The 17,983-nt window shown below is 42.8% G+C and overlaps 1 protein-coding gene across 1 annotated transcript in view; it reads left to right on the top strand.

Annotated features, from left to right (window-relative positions):
- FRMD7 (FERM domain containing 7) overlaps positions 1-17,983 on the top strand; it is a 75,503-nt gene that overhangs the window by 36,280 nt on the left and 21,240 nt on the right. Inside the window, exons 3-6 of the mRNA XM_064278480.1 lie at positions 2,346-2,450; positions 3,226-3,268; positions 5,622-5,700; positions 8,124-8,221. Coding sequence (XP_064134550.1) covers positions 2,346-2,450; positions 3,226-3,268; positions 5,622-5,700; positions 8,124-8,221 — 325 coding nt within the window. The remainder of the gene's footprint in view (positions 1-2,345; positions 2,451-3,225; positions 3,269-5,621; positions 5,701-8,123; positions 8,222-17,983) is intronic.

The raw sequence follows: 17,983 nt of genomic DNA, 5'->3' as shown, positions 1-17,983 counted from the left end.
ACGCATGGAATGTGGCAGCGTTGATGGGGAGGATTAAGTGCTCCAATGGAAACTAAGGATAAAAAATGAGGAGGAAAAAGGAAAACCTTGAGTTTCTTAAATTGTTTGCAAAGAAACTGGAGTCTGTGATGGAATTTTGTCCTCAGGACTGAAATGTTTCTTTTGTGTTGGAAAAAGTATTGATGTCATATCTCTTCTCTTTAGAAAAAAAAAATTTTTCCATAATAAAAATTCCGTGGCAGCTCCTTGTGTGGAGGATTTTAAAAATAGGAGCGATTTCATCCTTCTGGAATGGTCTGTGGCAGCACTTGCCCTAGGCAAGTTTGCCACATAGGCAAAAAACGCCCTCTCCCTTCTCCCCACTGGGCTGCCCCCCCCCAGTGCCCTTTGCTTCCTCCCACCCTCCTCCAGCTGACCCCTTTTCCTAGGCCCCAGTTCCAGTGTGACTTCCCACATAAAACCAAACCCCCCTTCTCTCAGGAAGGCAACTCTCTGTCCAGGTGCTAGAGATGCAATAGGTTCCACCCTTTGCAGTCTATCTGCATTTAAAAATGGGACCCTGGTTAACCCCGTGAATCTCGCGTTGGTGGAGCTTTGGACGATGTGCAGAGAAATCCAGGCAGAGAGGGGGGTATTTTTGGTTGGCAGGGGAAGGGGGTGCGGGGGGCCACCTTCCTGGAAGCTATTAAATCCCAGATGTGAGCTCTGTTCTGTGTGGTGCAGCCTTGAGGAAGAGGGTGGGGGTGGGGGTGGGGGTGGGGGTGGGGTAGGGGGGGTGAATGGACTCTCTGACCTCTCAAGGTTGCTGGTAATTCTAAGGGTTGGTGACTTCCAACTATATTTCCCTGCATCTGGCTCCCATTGCAGCACCCTAGGCACTGTGTGACTCGGCTTTAACTAGGGGTTTTCAGCAGCATGTCCTTGCGCCTATCAGCCAGGGCCCAATTTTCCCGTCACAAGCCTCCCTGCCAACAGTAACCCTCGGGCTCAGCAGTGGTGGCTGCTGAAGATGAGCCACAGCTACACTCAGTGCAAAGAGATTATCAGAGAGCTCTTCAAAGCCCCTCTTCTCAGAAGCTTAAGAAAGGGGTTATTTTATGCTCACTATGCATGGGCTTTACAAAGAAAACAAATATGTGGCGCCTTATGTGGTGGACCGAAACCCTGGTGGCACAATGGTTAAGAGCTACGGCTGCTAACCAAAGGGTTGGCAGTTCAAATCCACCAGGTGCTCCTTGGAAACTCTATGGGGGGCGGTTCTACTTTGTCCTATAGGGTCGCTATGAGTCAGAATCGACTGGATGGCACTGTTTTTTTTTTTTTTAATGTGGTGGAAGGAGTATGCCATATACAGATTTGGTGGGCAAAGCTGCCACATGAAATTGACTCAAGGAGTTCATAGGAGTAAATTCATGTTGGATGAACACACACGTTCAAAAGCCCCTACTATGTGCCCGGCTCTGAGTTAGACCTGGTGAGTAACAAGAAAAAGAAAGCAAGGTTCCTGCTCTGAAGGAATCCAGTCTAATGGGGAAGATAGATATCCGATTTAAGAAGTGCCATGTTTGAGGTAAGCCAGGGTATGTGGGAGCATGAGGGGGGGCCTGCCCTTGGTTCAACCCGCTGCTGGCTGCTGATAGGGATCAGGGAAAGCATTCCCAGGGAGATGACATCTGAGCTGAGTAGGAATAGGCCAAACCAAAGATAGGTGGGAAGGGAGGTCTGTGTAGAAGGAACGACTATGAGCAAAGGCATGGGGGCACCAAATGAGTAGATATGTGTGGGGAACTATGAGCAGGCTGCCATTATTATTCCAGCGGAAGGTATCAGGCAGGGAGTAGCAAGAGAGGGTACTGGAGCAGGCAGGGCCTCCGTGAGGGAGAGAGGGAGGGCCCCGCTTCTGGACTAAGGCCTATAGACTTTATCCGGTGGGGAGCCACTGAAGGATTCTAAACAGGGGAGTGATAGGGTCAGATTTGCATCTTGATTAAACTACCTGTCAGTTTGGCGGAAATCATTCAAATTGTCTGTGGGACGAATTGACTAGAGAATTCAGATGAAAGGGTAGATTTGCAGACCTAGCCATAGTTAAGTGAAAGACTGTCTTTTCCCTGGAGGATTTGTCATTAGTGTGACGCTCTTTTAGGGGTGTCCCTAAAACAATCTGTAGATAGGTACATGGGTGTATCTACCTGGAAAACCCAACAGCATTTAGGAGGTCTTCCAAACGGCGCTTAAAGGAACCAGTGCTGACCGAGAGTCTTGCTTGCTTCTACCCTTTATTCCATACTGCACTAACAAAAGCAGGAATGAAAACTGTGCTATGATCTCTTTGTTTTGTGTAGCAAAAGTCATCTGGAAAGGCGCTGTTTAACCTGAGTTGCAGCCATTTAAATCTTGCTGAAAAGGAATATTTTGGATTAGAATTCTGCAGCCATTCTGGAAATAAAGTAAGTTGGTTTCATGACAGGGTTCTTTGTGTCTCGAAATTGCTTCTCAGTGGGGTCTGTGGCCAGGTATGTAGGGCTCAAACACCTGATTAAAGAAGGAAAAAGCATTTACACCCTTGCAAATGATCGGATTGAGTAAATATCCCTCCTCCCGTTTATGAAGGGTCATACAAGTTAGCCAAACTCTTCTGCCCCATGCTCCTATTTTGTCACTCTGTGAGCCATGACCTATGCTCTATCTAGTTTGACTTTCCAGAGGCTGAACCTTAACCCCCAGAATTAAGACTACTAACTTCAGCAAAGTATATCCAGGGGAATCTCATTTTCCCCCTCTCAGCTCCAGATTCCTCCCAAAGGTTCCTGCCTTGCCATGTCTGTAATCTGGGCACCTTTCTGGAAAGGCCTTTAAGCTGGCATTTGGGAGGTGTAGGATTCAAATGTGGGGCCAAATGCCTTCACTAGCCTTTGTAGCAACTAATGAGCCTTGTATGTGACACCCCTGCCATCCTACTGAGACAGGGGAGCACCAATTTAAATGTCAACAACAAAGTGTTTGTAGATCAACAATGTTCACTGTCATCATGAAAATACAAGCGGCAGATTGAGTGTGGTGAAGGTACGTCATCTCTTTGACGCTGCTGTTTCTAACTAGCTTTAGAAGTCTTTAGATTTCTGTTATTTATTTCGTGTCGACCTTTTTCTGTTACTAAAAACAAAGAGAAAACGCTGCACTCAATACCGTGTTCTACCAATTTTTTCGTTACTGTTATTACAGGTTTGGTTGGAACTTCTGAAGCCCATAACAAAGCAAGTAAAAAGTAAGTATGGAAAATCATTCAAGGAATATAGTTCCCGGTTACAACTTGAAAATATTTCAGCTATACCACACGATTCCTCACCTTAACATAACGGGAGAGAAGGGCTTTGAAGTATTATTTCAAGCCTTCATAAATCCAGGAAATTTAGTAATTTAAAAAATCCTTTTAATTTTGCCTGAGATGAAGGAAATCGTGCAGCTGGGTCTTTGAGTAAATTTGAAGAACCCTGGTGATTATAGCACTTTGTGGGTCGGTTCTATGAATATATCTCCCGCTTTGCACTGCAAATCTTCACACATCCTTGGTGTCAATCTGCAATGTCATTCACCTTCGGCCTGAAGCTGTTTTCTTGTATCTTGTCACAGGCTTCGTCCATTCACTTCAGTTCATATTTGAGTGCCTACTATGTAGGAAATATTTTCCCCTAGCATATCGCAACCTAGTGTGGTGGTTCTCAAACTTCATTGCGTATTAGGATCACCTGGATTTATTGCTAAAATGCAAATTCTTGGGCCTCAAGTCGATTCTGATGCAGAGTAGAACTGCACTCTATGGGGTTTCCATGGCTGTGACCTTTCAAAAGTAGATCACCAGGCCTTTTTTCTGAGGTTCCTCTGGGTGGACTTCAACCTCCAACCTATTGATTAGCAGCCAAGCATTTAACCATTTGCGCCACCTAGGAACCTTTGTGAAGGAACGAGCAACCTGCATTTTTAATAAATTCTGCAAGTGTTTCTGATGCAGGGGGATTGCAATCCACACTTTGAGAAACCCTGTTTTAGTGTCTCTTTTGCTGCTTTCTTTTCCTCCACCTGCTCTTTACATGTTGGTGCTTCCCTGGGTTCTGTCTGTTCCCACCGCATGCCCATCATTTGTCATATCGTTATTCCAACAAATTCTTAACTGACCCGCAACAATCCATCATCTATACCACTCTCAGATGGATTCACTGAATATACAAACCTGGCCATATCGCTTTCCTGCTTAAAACCCTTCCATGGCTCCCTATTACCCTTAGACCAAAATCTAAATTTATTAGCATGATACATGAAGCCCTGGACTCTGACTACCTTTCTAGTTTTATCTCTGCCACTGACCACTTTGTCTCCCTACTTCTCCTGACTTTGACAAAATTAATTTCAGCTGTAAGATTGTAGGAGAAAATATAGGACGCTCAACTAAATTGAGTTTCAGATAAACAAAGAGTACCCTTTTTAGTACAAGTACATCCCATGCAATTGTTGTTTATCTGAAATTCTAATTTAACCGTTGTTGTTGTTGCATGCCTTCAAGTTGATTCCAACTCGTAGCGAAACTATAGGGCAGAGTAGAACTGCCCCCTAAGGTTTCCTAGGCTGAAATCTTTATGGGAGCAGACCGCCAGGTCTTCTTTCCCGCAGAGGGGCTGGTGGGTTTGAACCGCTGACCTTTTGGTTAGCAGATGAGCACTTAATCATCGTGCCACCAGGGCTCTTTAATTTAAGTAGGGATCCTGTGCTAGATCTGGCAACCCCTCCCTCGGGATGCCTTCCTTAAACTCCTCCAAACTTTTGTCCCTCTGTGCTTCCACAGTACGCAGTGCTTACAGCCAACTGCCTTTGTGGTTGTGAAATTGTCTGTGTAGCTGTCTGTCTCTTCCACCAGCCTATGAACCCTTAGTCTTCGTTTTACTCACAGGGCCTGCTCAGTGCTCTGCTGAGCACATAACAGGCACTCGACAAATATTTATTGAACAAATGGTGTTAATTATGCATGCAGGTGTTTGCTTTTGATGCAAAAAGGTTCTTATTTTCTAATGCAAGTAGATGTGGAGGTAGGCAGATGCGTTTTCTTAATATACTAGATTTTATGAAATATGGAGGCATCAGTTCATCCTGTTTCTAGTTCCCTTTATGAGATCCTTCAAACCAAACCCAAGCTCATTGCCATTGAGTCAATTCTGACTTATAGTGACCCTACAGATCCTTAAGACCCTACGAGACCCTTAGGACAGGTGATATTCACCTGCCCCAGCTGGAGCTGGCCCTTCTGTCAACCAGGGATGCAGAATTCCATGTAGCAAGTGGTATATTTTTCTAAATGGGACACTTCTTAGGAGAGGACATAGTAGGCCCCCAAAGGGGCACATCTTTACAAAAACAAACTCAAAAGGAGAGAGGGAGAATTGTTATCCACATACAGACACAATCCAGAAATAGCAATACCTTTTATGTGTGAAAAATTGAAATTTAAAAGAAAAGTTTGTGGGAGGGAGTCATGGGGAGGAGGAGAGGGGGATATGTGTGTGTATAAAGACCTGTAACTGTTGTGATGGATATTAAAATAAAACTTACGGAGATAATTGTGTTTTAAGATCCTAAGGAGGTTGTTTTCAAATTTATGGTGAAATTTTTCCCAGTGGATCCTGGACACCTGCGGGAAGAGCTGACAAGGTAGCGTACTTACTTACCTGTGTGTCTGCCGCATGATGTTACTTAAGAGCCATTGTTCTCTGTTCAGCAGGGAAGGGCTTATAAGTCTCTTTGAAAGTTTTGGCTTTACGTCACTCTCTGGGAGATGATGAAGAGCTGGAGAGAGGGAGAGCCTGGCTGGTCTCCCAGATGCTAATCTGCCAAAGGGTGGGGACAGCAGGGAGGAGGATGGGTGGAGTCTGGAAGTGGTAGTCAGCCTGGGTGCCTGCTTGGGGGTTATGCCATTGACTACTGCAACAATAAGCGTGCTTGCCTTCACTGCATTTGTGTATCAGTCAGAGGCAGCTTGACTACACAGGTATGATGTCAGCCGATTTCCACAGATATTGCAAACAATGGGTGTATATGGATGTAACGCAGAAACAGCCCCAGACGAAACCTGCTGTATATGATGACAAATAGTTATGAATAAGGCCCTAAAAAATTATAATGCCAACCTACTTCTGCAAAAATATAGTCAGCCTAACACTCCCCAAAACCTTCCTCTGCTTTCTAGACTTAAACTCTTAAACACTTGGAAGGAATCTAAGAGATAATCTAGTCCAGCTCTCTTGGTTTACAGATGAGGAAACATGCCCTGGGAGCTAAAGTGACTTGTCTAAGATCACAGGAAGTTGGCAGTTACTCTTCCTGAAATCTTGCCCCCAACATTTCGTCTTCATCCTTTTTGTTCAGTGGGATTTCTTTTCTGAGGAGCCTTTGCAGAAGCTACTTTTTCACAAACCTTCCTTTACTTTCTCTCTCTCTCTCCATTTGTGAGTTGTAGGCTGCTTTCCCAGTTAACTTGATACCTTAGTACCTATATCAGTTTGCATTTGCTAACCCATTTCGGAGGAGTTTCAAATTGTGACCAATTTTGATGGAGATAAACTTTCACAAAAAAAAAAAAAAGAAAGAGAAAATCAATGTGATGATAAATGATTCATCAGCTGTTCAGAGCAAGGATTTGGTATTTCTAGCAGGCAGCTGCCTTCTTAACAGCAAGGCATATGTCAAATGACAAGTTTCTTTCTTGCTAGGAGTAAAAGGAAATTCACTTTCCCTTTAGCAGTTGAGGCTGATAATTCTCATATACATCTATATTTGAAAATGGGCAAAGGCTAGGCTTCCTTTATTTTTTCCCCTCCCTCTGGTCCATTTAAGAATATTTAACTGTAGTTGACTTTACAAGGATGCTTTGTTTGGGGCTAAGTCATGGGTTTCTGAGAATGCTGTGCAAACATAATTTCTCTAATTGAATCATTTCTAATGCATTAGGGGAGCTCACAATTTGTAGGATTATAATGATAAATGCTTTTGTAAATTGAATAATCACCTACTAATTTACCTGTTTTTTCTAATCTGGATGTCTATCTATCACCTGCAATTAATTTTGATTCACCACACTACCTTCCAGGCTTAAATGGTAAAAATCAAAAAACATCCAGATAGAACTTTGTTTAGATAAATCACATCTTATACTAGACAATGCACAAAGTAGATAGTCAATAAATGTGTAATATAAAATATTGGAACCAATTTTAGAACATGGGAGAAAGCAGTCAGCAGGAGTCTTTGTTATACACATCTTTGCAGAAGTTGGTTCTCCTTTGACAAAGGCTTCAAATTGTGGGGCAAATGCTATCTGTTTGGCAAAACCCTGGATACCCACCTTCATTTTATTGTTCCCTGATGAGCCTTTGGTGAGAAGGGCTTAGTTCTATCCAGGAAAAATAAATTACATACCTACTCTGTGCAAAACATCCTGCTGGGCTCTGGCCATATAGAGAGGGTGGTCCAGGCAAAAAAGAAAAACATAGGCAGAAACATAGCCTCACGTCCTTGATTTCTGAAACACAATCTTTGGACAAGGGGTAGCCTGGATTCAGTGGCAGACCTGAGTTCCAGCCATAATTTAACTATCTTTGGGTGATACGGTCTAGTCAAAATCCCCCAACCTCTCTCTTTCCATAGTTGTAAATGAGGTGTTTGTCCCTGTCCTGTCAGCCTTGAAACTTATTATGTCAATGAGTATTTGAAAGTATTTTGTAAACAGTGCAGTACTGGCCTCCTGGGCAGATTTATTCTTGCCGAATCTCCTTTTCTCTCTAGCTGGGTATGTGGCTTTGCTACGTGGCCAACTCCCTCAAGTTGGCAGGGGGGATTTGGCCTGGGTGACTCCTAATGGTTGTCAGGCCTGCCAAAGTGCTGGATCAGTCGAGTTGTGGTCTGGGGCTGGTTTGGGACTGAAGCAAAGTCTATGCATTACTCACCACCCCCAAAAAGGCATCTCACAGACTGGGACCGTCCTCTCTTTCTTTAACCAGCGTGGATCTGGGAGAGGGGAAATGCATCTTTCTTGTTGCTGTTTCTTTCTCAAGAAGTTTTTCCCAACTGCTTTGCAGGTATCTTTTCACTCTTCAAATAAAGAAGGATTTGGCTCTAGGAAAGCTTCCATGCAGTGACAACTGTACAGCGTTGATGGTGTCTCACATCTTACAATGTAAGTAGTAAAATTTTGCTTTGGGGCTGTTAGCCAGGTAGAGAACCAAGCAAAGGAACTGAGCACCCCAGCATGCCCATCCCCATGTTAGGACTTACAGGGGAGAGAAAGCCTGAATAAGATATAGAGAAACAGAATGGTCCAGCAGAAAGAAGCTGGCCATTGCAGTCACTGAGATTTGGGTTTGAAACCTGTCTCTATCACCTTTCAGCTGGTTAAGTTCTCTCCCCTTTCTGAGCCTGAGTTTTTTTACCTTTAAAATAGTGACAAGAATACCTTCTCACAGAGTGGTTGTGTAGATTAAAAGAAAGTGTTGATTTTCATGCTCCTCTGTCCAACCTTCCCCTCCCACTGCTCTGGGTTTGCTGTCTGGGGGCTGATTTGGACTAATTCAGGCATGGACTTTGCCAGGCAGGCCCCCGCACCCCCTGCTTGCCCCAGGATAAATCCTGATGTGTGCCCTCTGCAGCACGCTGTCACGTTGGATGTGATTTCTGTGTTGCTCTTTATCACGGTTCCAGAGAACAAAGCACAGGGCATGGCAGGTGGAGAGAGGCTGAAACGGAAAAAGGCCCCAGGCTTCTATTATAGTTCCCCACGCCCAGTCATTGTGCTAGACTGTACGTTCAACCAAGTCGTACTAGACTGCATAATAGAGGAGGTAGGGAGAAGGAGGCCTGGGGAACAGCAGGGGCCTGCCAGGGAGGGGGTGACTCTGGGCTAGACCACTCCTGCAGCTCTAAGAACAGGGCCAAGGCTGCGGGAGATAGTGTCTCTCTCTTCTGGGGGTGGCTGGAGTTCCTCTCTCTCCTAGAAAAGCCTCCCAAGGATAGGCTATTCCTTACTAGTCCTGCAGAATCATAAGTTCGTTTTTGACCTCTACCCCTTACCTTGCCGACAGTCCAGAAATGGTACATTTCTGATTTCATTGGAAACTCCAAGAATCAAGTGCTTAAGTAAGGACAGTATCTAAATCAGTGTACACTAAGAGCTTCCTGGCTGGGACAGATGATGAGAACACCAGGATCTCAGGAGGGTAGTAGGGAGTGAGAACAATAGTAATCAGGGAAGGCTTATGGAGGAGGTGACTTTTGTACTTGGCCTTGAAGGGACACATAGGAATTTGATAAGTAGTGATAGGCAGAGATAACAGAATGAAGAAGATGGTAGGGGGACAACAAGAAGTTTAAGTGACCCAGTATAGCTCAAGGATAGGGTCTGTTTAGGAGAGATGTTGAAAATGAAGCATCATTTTGAAAAGCCTTGAATGCTAAGGACACTAATCACATGTCAGGTATTGTGCTTTGCACTGGAAGGAGGGGGTAGGGGGCAAGGCAGATAGAAAGAGCAGTGTTGACAGATTTAACCCTCTCCACAAGCTGCTAACAGCCTGTTGAGGCAGGCAGTTTAGGGACTTTGGAGTCCCCAGGCAGCCTCTGAGGGAGGAGCCCAATCGCATTCTTAACTCTTCAGCATTAAGAATTTGGACATTCTTTAGTGGTTATTTCTGGCATACCACAATGCACTTTAGCTTTTCTAGAGGGTATTTTGTTTGTCAATACGTGGAAATTCAATATATTGCAGTTTGGAGGTAGAGAATGAGGGTGGTGTTGATATAAATAATTTGGTTTGGATGATGGTTCAGGATAATTACCTAAAGTTTCAATGAGTTAGTTCTTTACAAGTGGTTCATACCAGACTCTATGTCACTGGATTCCAAGGTAATGTGCAGAATGTAACCAGACTCCTCATTCGTTTCTTCATTTATTCATTCACTCAATAATATTCTTTGTATGCCCGCTACGGCCCAGGCATTCAAAGACCTGCATATTCTAGCCTTCTCATCTACTTAAGTCTCTCTTACACACCTCTCTGCTCTAGCCAGATACCATTACCTGTTGCAGTTGAATCGATTCCAACTCATAGTGACCCTATAGGACAGAATAGAGCTGCCCCATAGGGTTTCCAAGGCTGTAATCTTTACAGAAGCAGATTGCCATATCTTCTCCTGCAGAGCAGCTGATGAATTCCAACTGCTGACCTTTCAGTTGGCAGCCGAGTGCTTTAACCATGGTGCCACCAAGTCTCCTTTTAAGGTCAATATAAACACAGTAATTTTATTTGTGTATATAGTACTAAACCAAACACATTGCCTTTGAGTCAATTCTGACTCATAGTGAGCCTGTAGGGCAGAATAGAACTACCCCATAGGGTTTCCAAGGCTGTAATCTTTACAGAAGCAGACTGCCACATCTTTCTTCCCAGGAGCGAGCGGCTGGTAGGTTTGAACCACTGATCTTTCAGTTAACAAACCAAGTGCTTAACCACTGTGCCAGCAGGGCTCCTTCCTAGCCAGATATTCCCTCACAAAAACAATTTGCACATTCCAAACGATATCTACCTCTTATGAACTCTCTTAGTAACTCTTCATCATTCATTCAACAAAAATTTGTTGAGCACCTACCACAGGCCAAATACTATTCTAGGCCCTGGTGATACAACAATGAACAGAACAGATGAAAATCCTTGACCTCATGGAGCTCACACTATGGCAGTGGAGGAGAGGCAGACAATAACTAAAGTAAGTAAATAAATTATATTGTATGTTAGAAGGTGATAACTGCTAGGGAGAAAAATAAAGCATGGAAAGAAGATGAGGAATGCTGGGGGTGGGTACGGAATGTTTAAATAAGGTAGTCCGGGTAGGCTTCACCATGAAGGTGGCAATTGAACAAAGACTTGGAGGAGGTCAGAGAACAATCCATGCAGATATCTGGTGGAAGAGGGTTCCAAGCAGAGAGGACATCTAATGCAAAGACCCTGAGGTGGGAGCGTGCCTGAGGTGCTTGAGAAACATCAAGAAGGCTTTTGTGGCAGGATGGAGTTGAGCAGGGGCCCTGGTGGTGCAGTGGTTAAGAGTTCAGCTGCTAACCAAAAGGTCAGCAGTTCAAATTTACCAGGCGCCCCTTGGAAACCCTATCGGGCAGTTCTACTCTGTCCTATAGGGTCGCTATGAGCTGGAATTCACTCTACTGCACACAAAACGTGTCTGTCAGTTTGTCATACTGTGGGGGCTTGTGTGTTGCTGTGATGCTGGAAGCTATGCCACCGGTACTCACATACCAGCAGGGTCACCCATGGAGGACAGGTTTCAGCTGAGTTTCCAGACTAAGACAGACTAGGAAGGAGGACCCGGCAGTCTACTTCTGAAAAGCATTAGCCAGTGAAAACCTTACGAATAGCAGCAGGACACTGTCTGATACAGTGCTGGAAGATGAGCCCCCCAGGTTGGAAGGCACTCAAAAGATGACTGGGGAAGAGCTGCTTTCTTAAAGTAGAGTGGATCTTAATGACGTGGATGGAGTAAAGCTTTCAGGACCTTCATTTGCTGATGTGGCACGACTCAAAATGAGAAGAAACAGCTGCAAACATCCATTAATAATCGGAACCTGGAATGTAAGAAGTATGAATCTAGGAAAATTGGAAATCGTCAAAAATGAAATGGAACGCATAAACATCAATATCCTAGGCATCAGTGAGCTGAAATGGACTGGTATTGGCCATTTTGAATCAGACAATCATATAGTCTACTATGCTGGGAATGACAACTCGAAGAGGAATGGTGTTGCATTCATCGTCAAAAAGAACATTTCAAGATCTATCCTGAAGTACAACGCTGTCAGTGATAGGATAATATCCATACGCCTACAAGGAAGACCAGTTAATACAAGTATTATTCAAATTTACGCACCAACCACTAGGGCCAAAGACGAAGAAATAAAAGATTTTTATCAGCTGCTGCAGTCTGAAATTGATCGAACGTGCAATCAAGATGCATTGATAATTACTGGCGACTGGAATGCAAAAGTTGGAAACACAGAAGAAGAATCAGTAGTTGGAAAATATGGCCTTGGTGGTAGAAACAATGCCGGAGATCGAATGATAGAATTTTGCAAGACCAATGACTTCTTCATTGCAAATACCTTCTTTCACCAACGTAAATGGCGACTGTACACATGGACCTTGCCAGATGGAACACACAGAAATCAAATTGACTACGTCTGTGGAAAGAGACAATGGGAAAGCTCAATATCATCAGTCAGAACAAGGCCAGGGACTGGCTGTGGAAAAGACCATCAATTGCTCCTGTGCAAGTTCAAGCTGAAATTGAAGAAATCAGAGCAAGTCCACAAGAACCAAAATATGACCTTGAGTATATCCCACCTGAATTTAGAGACCATCTGAAGAACAGATTTGACGCATTGGACACTAGTGACCGAAGACCAGACGAGTTGTGGAATGACATCAAGGACATCATCCATGAAGAAAGCAAGAGGTCACTGAAAGGACAGGAAAGAAAGAAAAGACCGAGATGATGTCAGAGGAGACTCTGAAACTTGTTCTCGAGCATCGAGCAGCTAAAGCAAAAGGAAGAATTGATGAAGTAAAAGAACTGAACAGAAGATTTCAAAGGGCCTCTCGAGAAGACAAAGTAAAGTATTATGACATGTGCAAAGAGCTGGAGATGGAAAACCAAAAGGGAAGAACATGCTCGGCATTTCTCAAGTTGAAATAACTGAAGAAAAAATTCAAGCCTTGAGTTGCAATAGTGAAGAATTCCATGGGGAAAATATTAAACAATGCAGGAAGCATCAAAAGAAGATGGAAGGAATACACAGAGTCATTATACCCAAAATAATTAGTTGATATTCAACCATTTCAAGAGGTGGCATATGATCAGGAACCGATGGTACTGAAGGAAGAAGTCCAAGCTGCTCCAGGAATTGACGGAATATCAATTGAGATGTTTCAACAAACAGATGCAGCGCTGGAGGTGCTCACTCATCTATACCAAGAAATATGGAAGACAGCTTCCTGGCCAACTGACTGGAAAAGATCCATATTTATGCCTATTCCCAAGAAAGGTGATCCAACCGAATGTGGAAATTATAGAACAATATCATTAATATCACACGCAAGCAAAATTCTGCTGAAGATCATTCAAAAACGGCTGCAGCAGTATATCGACAGAGAACTGCCAGAAATTCAGGCTGGTTTCAGAAGAGGATGTGGAACCAGGGATATCATTGCTGATGTCAGATGGATCCTGGCTGAAAGCAGAGAATACCAGAAGGATGTTTACCTGTGTTTTATTGACTATGCAAAGGCATTTGACTGTGTGGATCATAACAAACTATGGATAAGACTGCAAAGAATGGGAATTCCAGAACACTTAATTGTGCTCCTGAGGGACCTTTACATAAATCAAGAGGCAGTTGTTCGGACAGAACAAGAGGATACTGCATGGTTTAAAGTCAGGAAAGGTGTGTCAGGGTTGTATTCTTTCACCATACCTATTTAATCTGTATGCTGAACAAATAATCCGAGAAGCTGGACTATATGAAGAACGGGGCATCAGGATGGGAGAAAGACTCATTAACAACCTCCGTTATGCAGATGACACAACCTTGCTTGCTATAAGTGAGGAGGACCTGAAGCACTTACTAATGAAGATCAAAGACCACAGCCTTCAGTGTGGATTACACCTCATCATAAAGAAAACAAAAATCCTCACAACTGGACCAATGAGCAACATCATGATAAACGAAGATTGAGGTTGTCAAGGATTTCATTCTACTTGGATCCACAATCAACAGCCATGGAAGCAGCAGTCAAGATATCAAAAGACACATTGCATTGGGCAAATCTGCTGCAAAGGACCTCTTCAAAGTGTTGAAGAGCAAAGGTGTCACCCTGAAGACTAAGGTGCGCCTGACCCAAATCATGGTATTTTCAATCATGTCATATGCATGTGAAAGCTGGACAATGAATAAGGAAGACTGAAGAAGAGTTGATGCCTTTGAATTGTGGTGTTGGCAGAGAATATTGAATATACCATGGACTGCCAAAAGAACAAACAAATCCGTCTTAGAGGAAGTACAGCCAGAATGTTCCTTAGAGGCAAGGATGGCGAGACTGCATCTTACACACTTTGGATGTGTTGTCAGGAAGGATCAGTCCCTGGAGAAGGACATCACGCTTGGCAGAGTACAGGGTCAACGGAAAAGAAGAAGACCCTCAACGAGATGGATTGACGCAGTGGCTGCAACAACGAGCTCAAGCATAACAACTATTGTAAGGATGGCGCAGGATCGGGCAGTGTTTCATTCTGTTGTGCATAGGGTCGTTATGAGTCAGAACCAACTTGATGGCACTGAACAACAAAACAACAACAGCACACAACAACGACAACAACGTGAGGGTTGGAGCTGAGTGAGAATGGAGGGAGTAATCACGGAAGGCCTTGAAAGCCATATTAAAGACCTGAAACATTACTCTAAATGAGATGGGAAGTCACTGGAGCATTTTAAGCAGATGAGTGAAATGATCTGAATTAGGTTTTAATAATACAAGGAAACCCTGGTGGCATAATGGTTAAGTGCTATGGCTGCTAACCAAAGGGTTGGCAGTTCGAATCTGCCAGGTGCTCCTTGGAAACTCTACGGGGCAGTTCTACCCTGTCCTATAGGGTCGCTATGAGTTGGAATTGACTCAATGGCGCTGAGGTTTTTTTTAGGTTTTAATAGGATCACGATGGCTGCTATGGTGAGAATAGACCTTAGGAGGAAACGGTGGAAGTGGGGAGACCAGATAAGGGGTTATTGCAGGAGAGGGAGAGTATGGTAGTTTGGAGCAGGTGGTAGATGGTAGGGAAGGTGCCCATACACTTGCTACCTTCTCTAATTGGTGATACTTACCCACATGTATGGAAACCCTGGTGGCGTAGAGGTTAAGTGCTACGGCTGCTAACCAAGAGGTTGGCAGTTCAAATCCCCCAGGCGCTCCTTGGAAACTCTATGGGGCAGTTCTACTCTGTCCTATAGAGTCACTATGAGTTGGAATCGACTCGACGGCAGTGGGTTTTAGTGGGTCACCCATGTGTATGTCATGGTTATCTTCCTAGATTGTCATCCTCTTGCATGGAGAGGAAAACAAACACAGTCTTAGGTGTTCTTATTTCTTCCTTAGGGTGTACATGAGGCCATTGCACTTAATAAATAGAAAGATTGAGTGGTGTGTGTGTGTGTGCGTGCACGTATGATTAAAAAGAAAACAGCTCTGTTGAACTATAATTTACACACTATACAATTCATCCATTTTAAGTGTACGACACAATGATTTTTAGTGTATTTACAGTTATGCAACCATGACCACAATCCAGTTTCAGAACAATTTCATCACGTCAAAAGAAATCCATGGTGCCCATTTGCAGTCACTTCTTGTTGCCACACTTAGCCCCAGGCAAACACTAATTTACTTTCTGTTTCTATAGATTTGCCTGTTCTGGACATTTCATAAAATATGTGGTCTTTCGCATCTGCCTTATTTCACTTAGTGTAATGTTTTTGAAATTCGTGCATGTTCTAGCATGTATCACAGCAGTTCATTCCTCTCTATTGCTGACCAGTATTCCATTTTATGGCTATACAGTAAAACCTGCGAAAGCTGGAAAGGTGTAAGGTGAAACCTGTCAGAGAAGGAAAATGTAAATATTTTCCCCTAAAATGAGGGATAGAAAAGTGTAAGACTGCATCCTGTCAAAGGTGGAAAACTTTCGAGACCTGGAAAAACAAGGCAGTGCCACCAAGTTCTGGCTTTCACACATTTCACTGTACCACATTTTGTTTATCCGGTTTGGATTATTTCCAGTTCTGACTATTATGAATAATGCTGCTATTAACATTGGCATACAAGTCTTTGTGTGGATACGTGTTTTCACTCCTCTTGGATAGATTCCTAGGAGCAAAATTGCTGGGTCATGTGGTACATTTATGTTTAACTGTTTAAGAAACTGCTGAACTGTTTTCCAAATTGGTTGCACCATTTTACAATCCCATCAGAAATGGATGAGAGTTCAATTTCCCCACTTGTTTACCAACACTTAGTATTACCTGGTTTATTTTTATTTTTTATGGCCATTCTAGTTGGTGTGAAGAGGTATTTCATTGTGATTATTTTTAGTATTTTTTAATGAATAATGATGTTGAGTACCTTTTCATGCGTTCATTAGTCATTCATATGTTTTGTTTGGTGATATGCTGATTCAAATCTATTTTTAAATGGGTGGTTGTCTTATTACTGAATTTTAAGATATTTTTATGGATTCTGGTTACAATTACTTTATCAGATATGTAGTTTGCAGATATTTTCCTCCAATCTATGGCTTGTCTTTCCATTTTCTTAATAGTGTCTCTTGCAGAGCAAAAAATGTTAATTTTGCTGAAGACCAATTTCTCAATTTTTTTTAATGGATCATGCTTTTGGTGTTGTATCTAAGAACTCTTTCTTGATCCAAGATCACAAAGATTTTCTCCTAAGTTTTCTTCTAGAACTTTTATAGGCTTACATTTTACATTAGGTCTATGATCCATTTTGAGTGAATTTTTCGTATGGTGTATGGTGTGAGGTAAGAGTCCAACTTCATTCTTTTGCCTATGGATATCCAATTGTCCCAGCACCATTCCTTGAAAACTACTATTTCCCCATTGGGTTGTCTTGGCACCTTTGTGTCATATTGACCATAAATGAAAGTGCTTATTCTGAACTCTCAGTTATGTTTCATTGATCTATTTGTCTAATCCTTATATCATTAGAACACTGTCTTGATTACTGTAATTTTGTATTAAGTTTTGAAATGGGGAAGTGTATGTATTCTGTTATGGATTGAATTGTGTCCCCCAAAACTGTGTGTCAATTTGGCTAGGCTAAGATTCCCAGTATTGTGTGATTGTCCACCGTTTTGTCATCTGATGTGATTTTCCTATGTGTTGTAAGTCCTATCTCTATGATGTTAATAAGTTGGGATTATTAGCAGTTACGTTAATGAGGCAGGACTCAATCTACAAGATTAGGTTGTGTCTTGAGTCAATCTCTTTTGAGATATAAAAAAGAGAAGCAAGCAGAGAGACAGGAGGACTGCATTCCACCAGGAGAGCAGTGCTGGGAGCAGAGCACATCCTTTGGACCCGAGGTTCCTGCGCTGAGAAGTTCCTAGACCAGGGAATGGTTGATGACAAAGACCTTCCTCCAGAACCAACAGAGAAAGTCTTCTTCTGGAGCTGATGCCCTAAATTTGGACTTGTAGCCTACTAAACTATGAGAAAATAAATTTCTCTTTGTTAAAGCCATCCACTTGTGGTATTTCGGTTACAGCAGCACTAAATGACTAAGACAACCTTCCCCTGATGCCAACGCCCTGCATTTGGACTTGCAGCCTACTGGACTGTGAAAGAATAAACTTCTGTTTGTTGAAGCCATCCATTTGTGGTATTTCTGTTATAGCAGTATTAGGTAACTAAGACATACCCCAACTTTGTTCATTTTCATAATTGTTTTGGTTTATTCTGGGTCCTGCTCATTTCCATATAAATTTGAGAATCATTTGTCAATTTCACAAAAAAAAAAAAAGCTTGCTGGGATTATGATGGGGATTGCATTGAATTTATAGATAAGTTTCAGAAGAATTGCCATTTTAACAATGTTTAGTCTTCTGATCCATGGACAATGAATAAGGAAGACCAAAGAGGGATTGACACTTTTGAATTATGGTGTTGGCGAAGAATATGAATATACCATGGACTGCCAAAGGAATGAACAAATCTGTCATGGAAGTAGTACAATCAGAATGCTCCTTAGAGGCGAGGACATATTATCAGGAGGAATCGGTCTCTAGAGCATGATATCATGCTTGGTAAAGTGAGG

This window comes from Loxodonta africana, chromosome X (genome assembly GCF_030014295.1).
Source record: "Loxodonta africana isolate mLoxAfr1 chromosome X, mLoxAfr1.hap2, whole genome shotgun sequence".
Classification (NCBI taxonomy): Eukaryota; Metazoa; Chordata; class Mammalia; order Proboscidea; family Elephantidae; genus Loxodonta; species Loxodonta africana.
The sequence above is the reverse complement of the archived record's forward strand: the minus strand, read 5'-3'. Positions and strand labels throughout refer to the sequence as shown.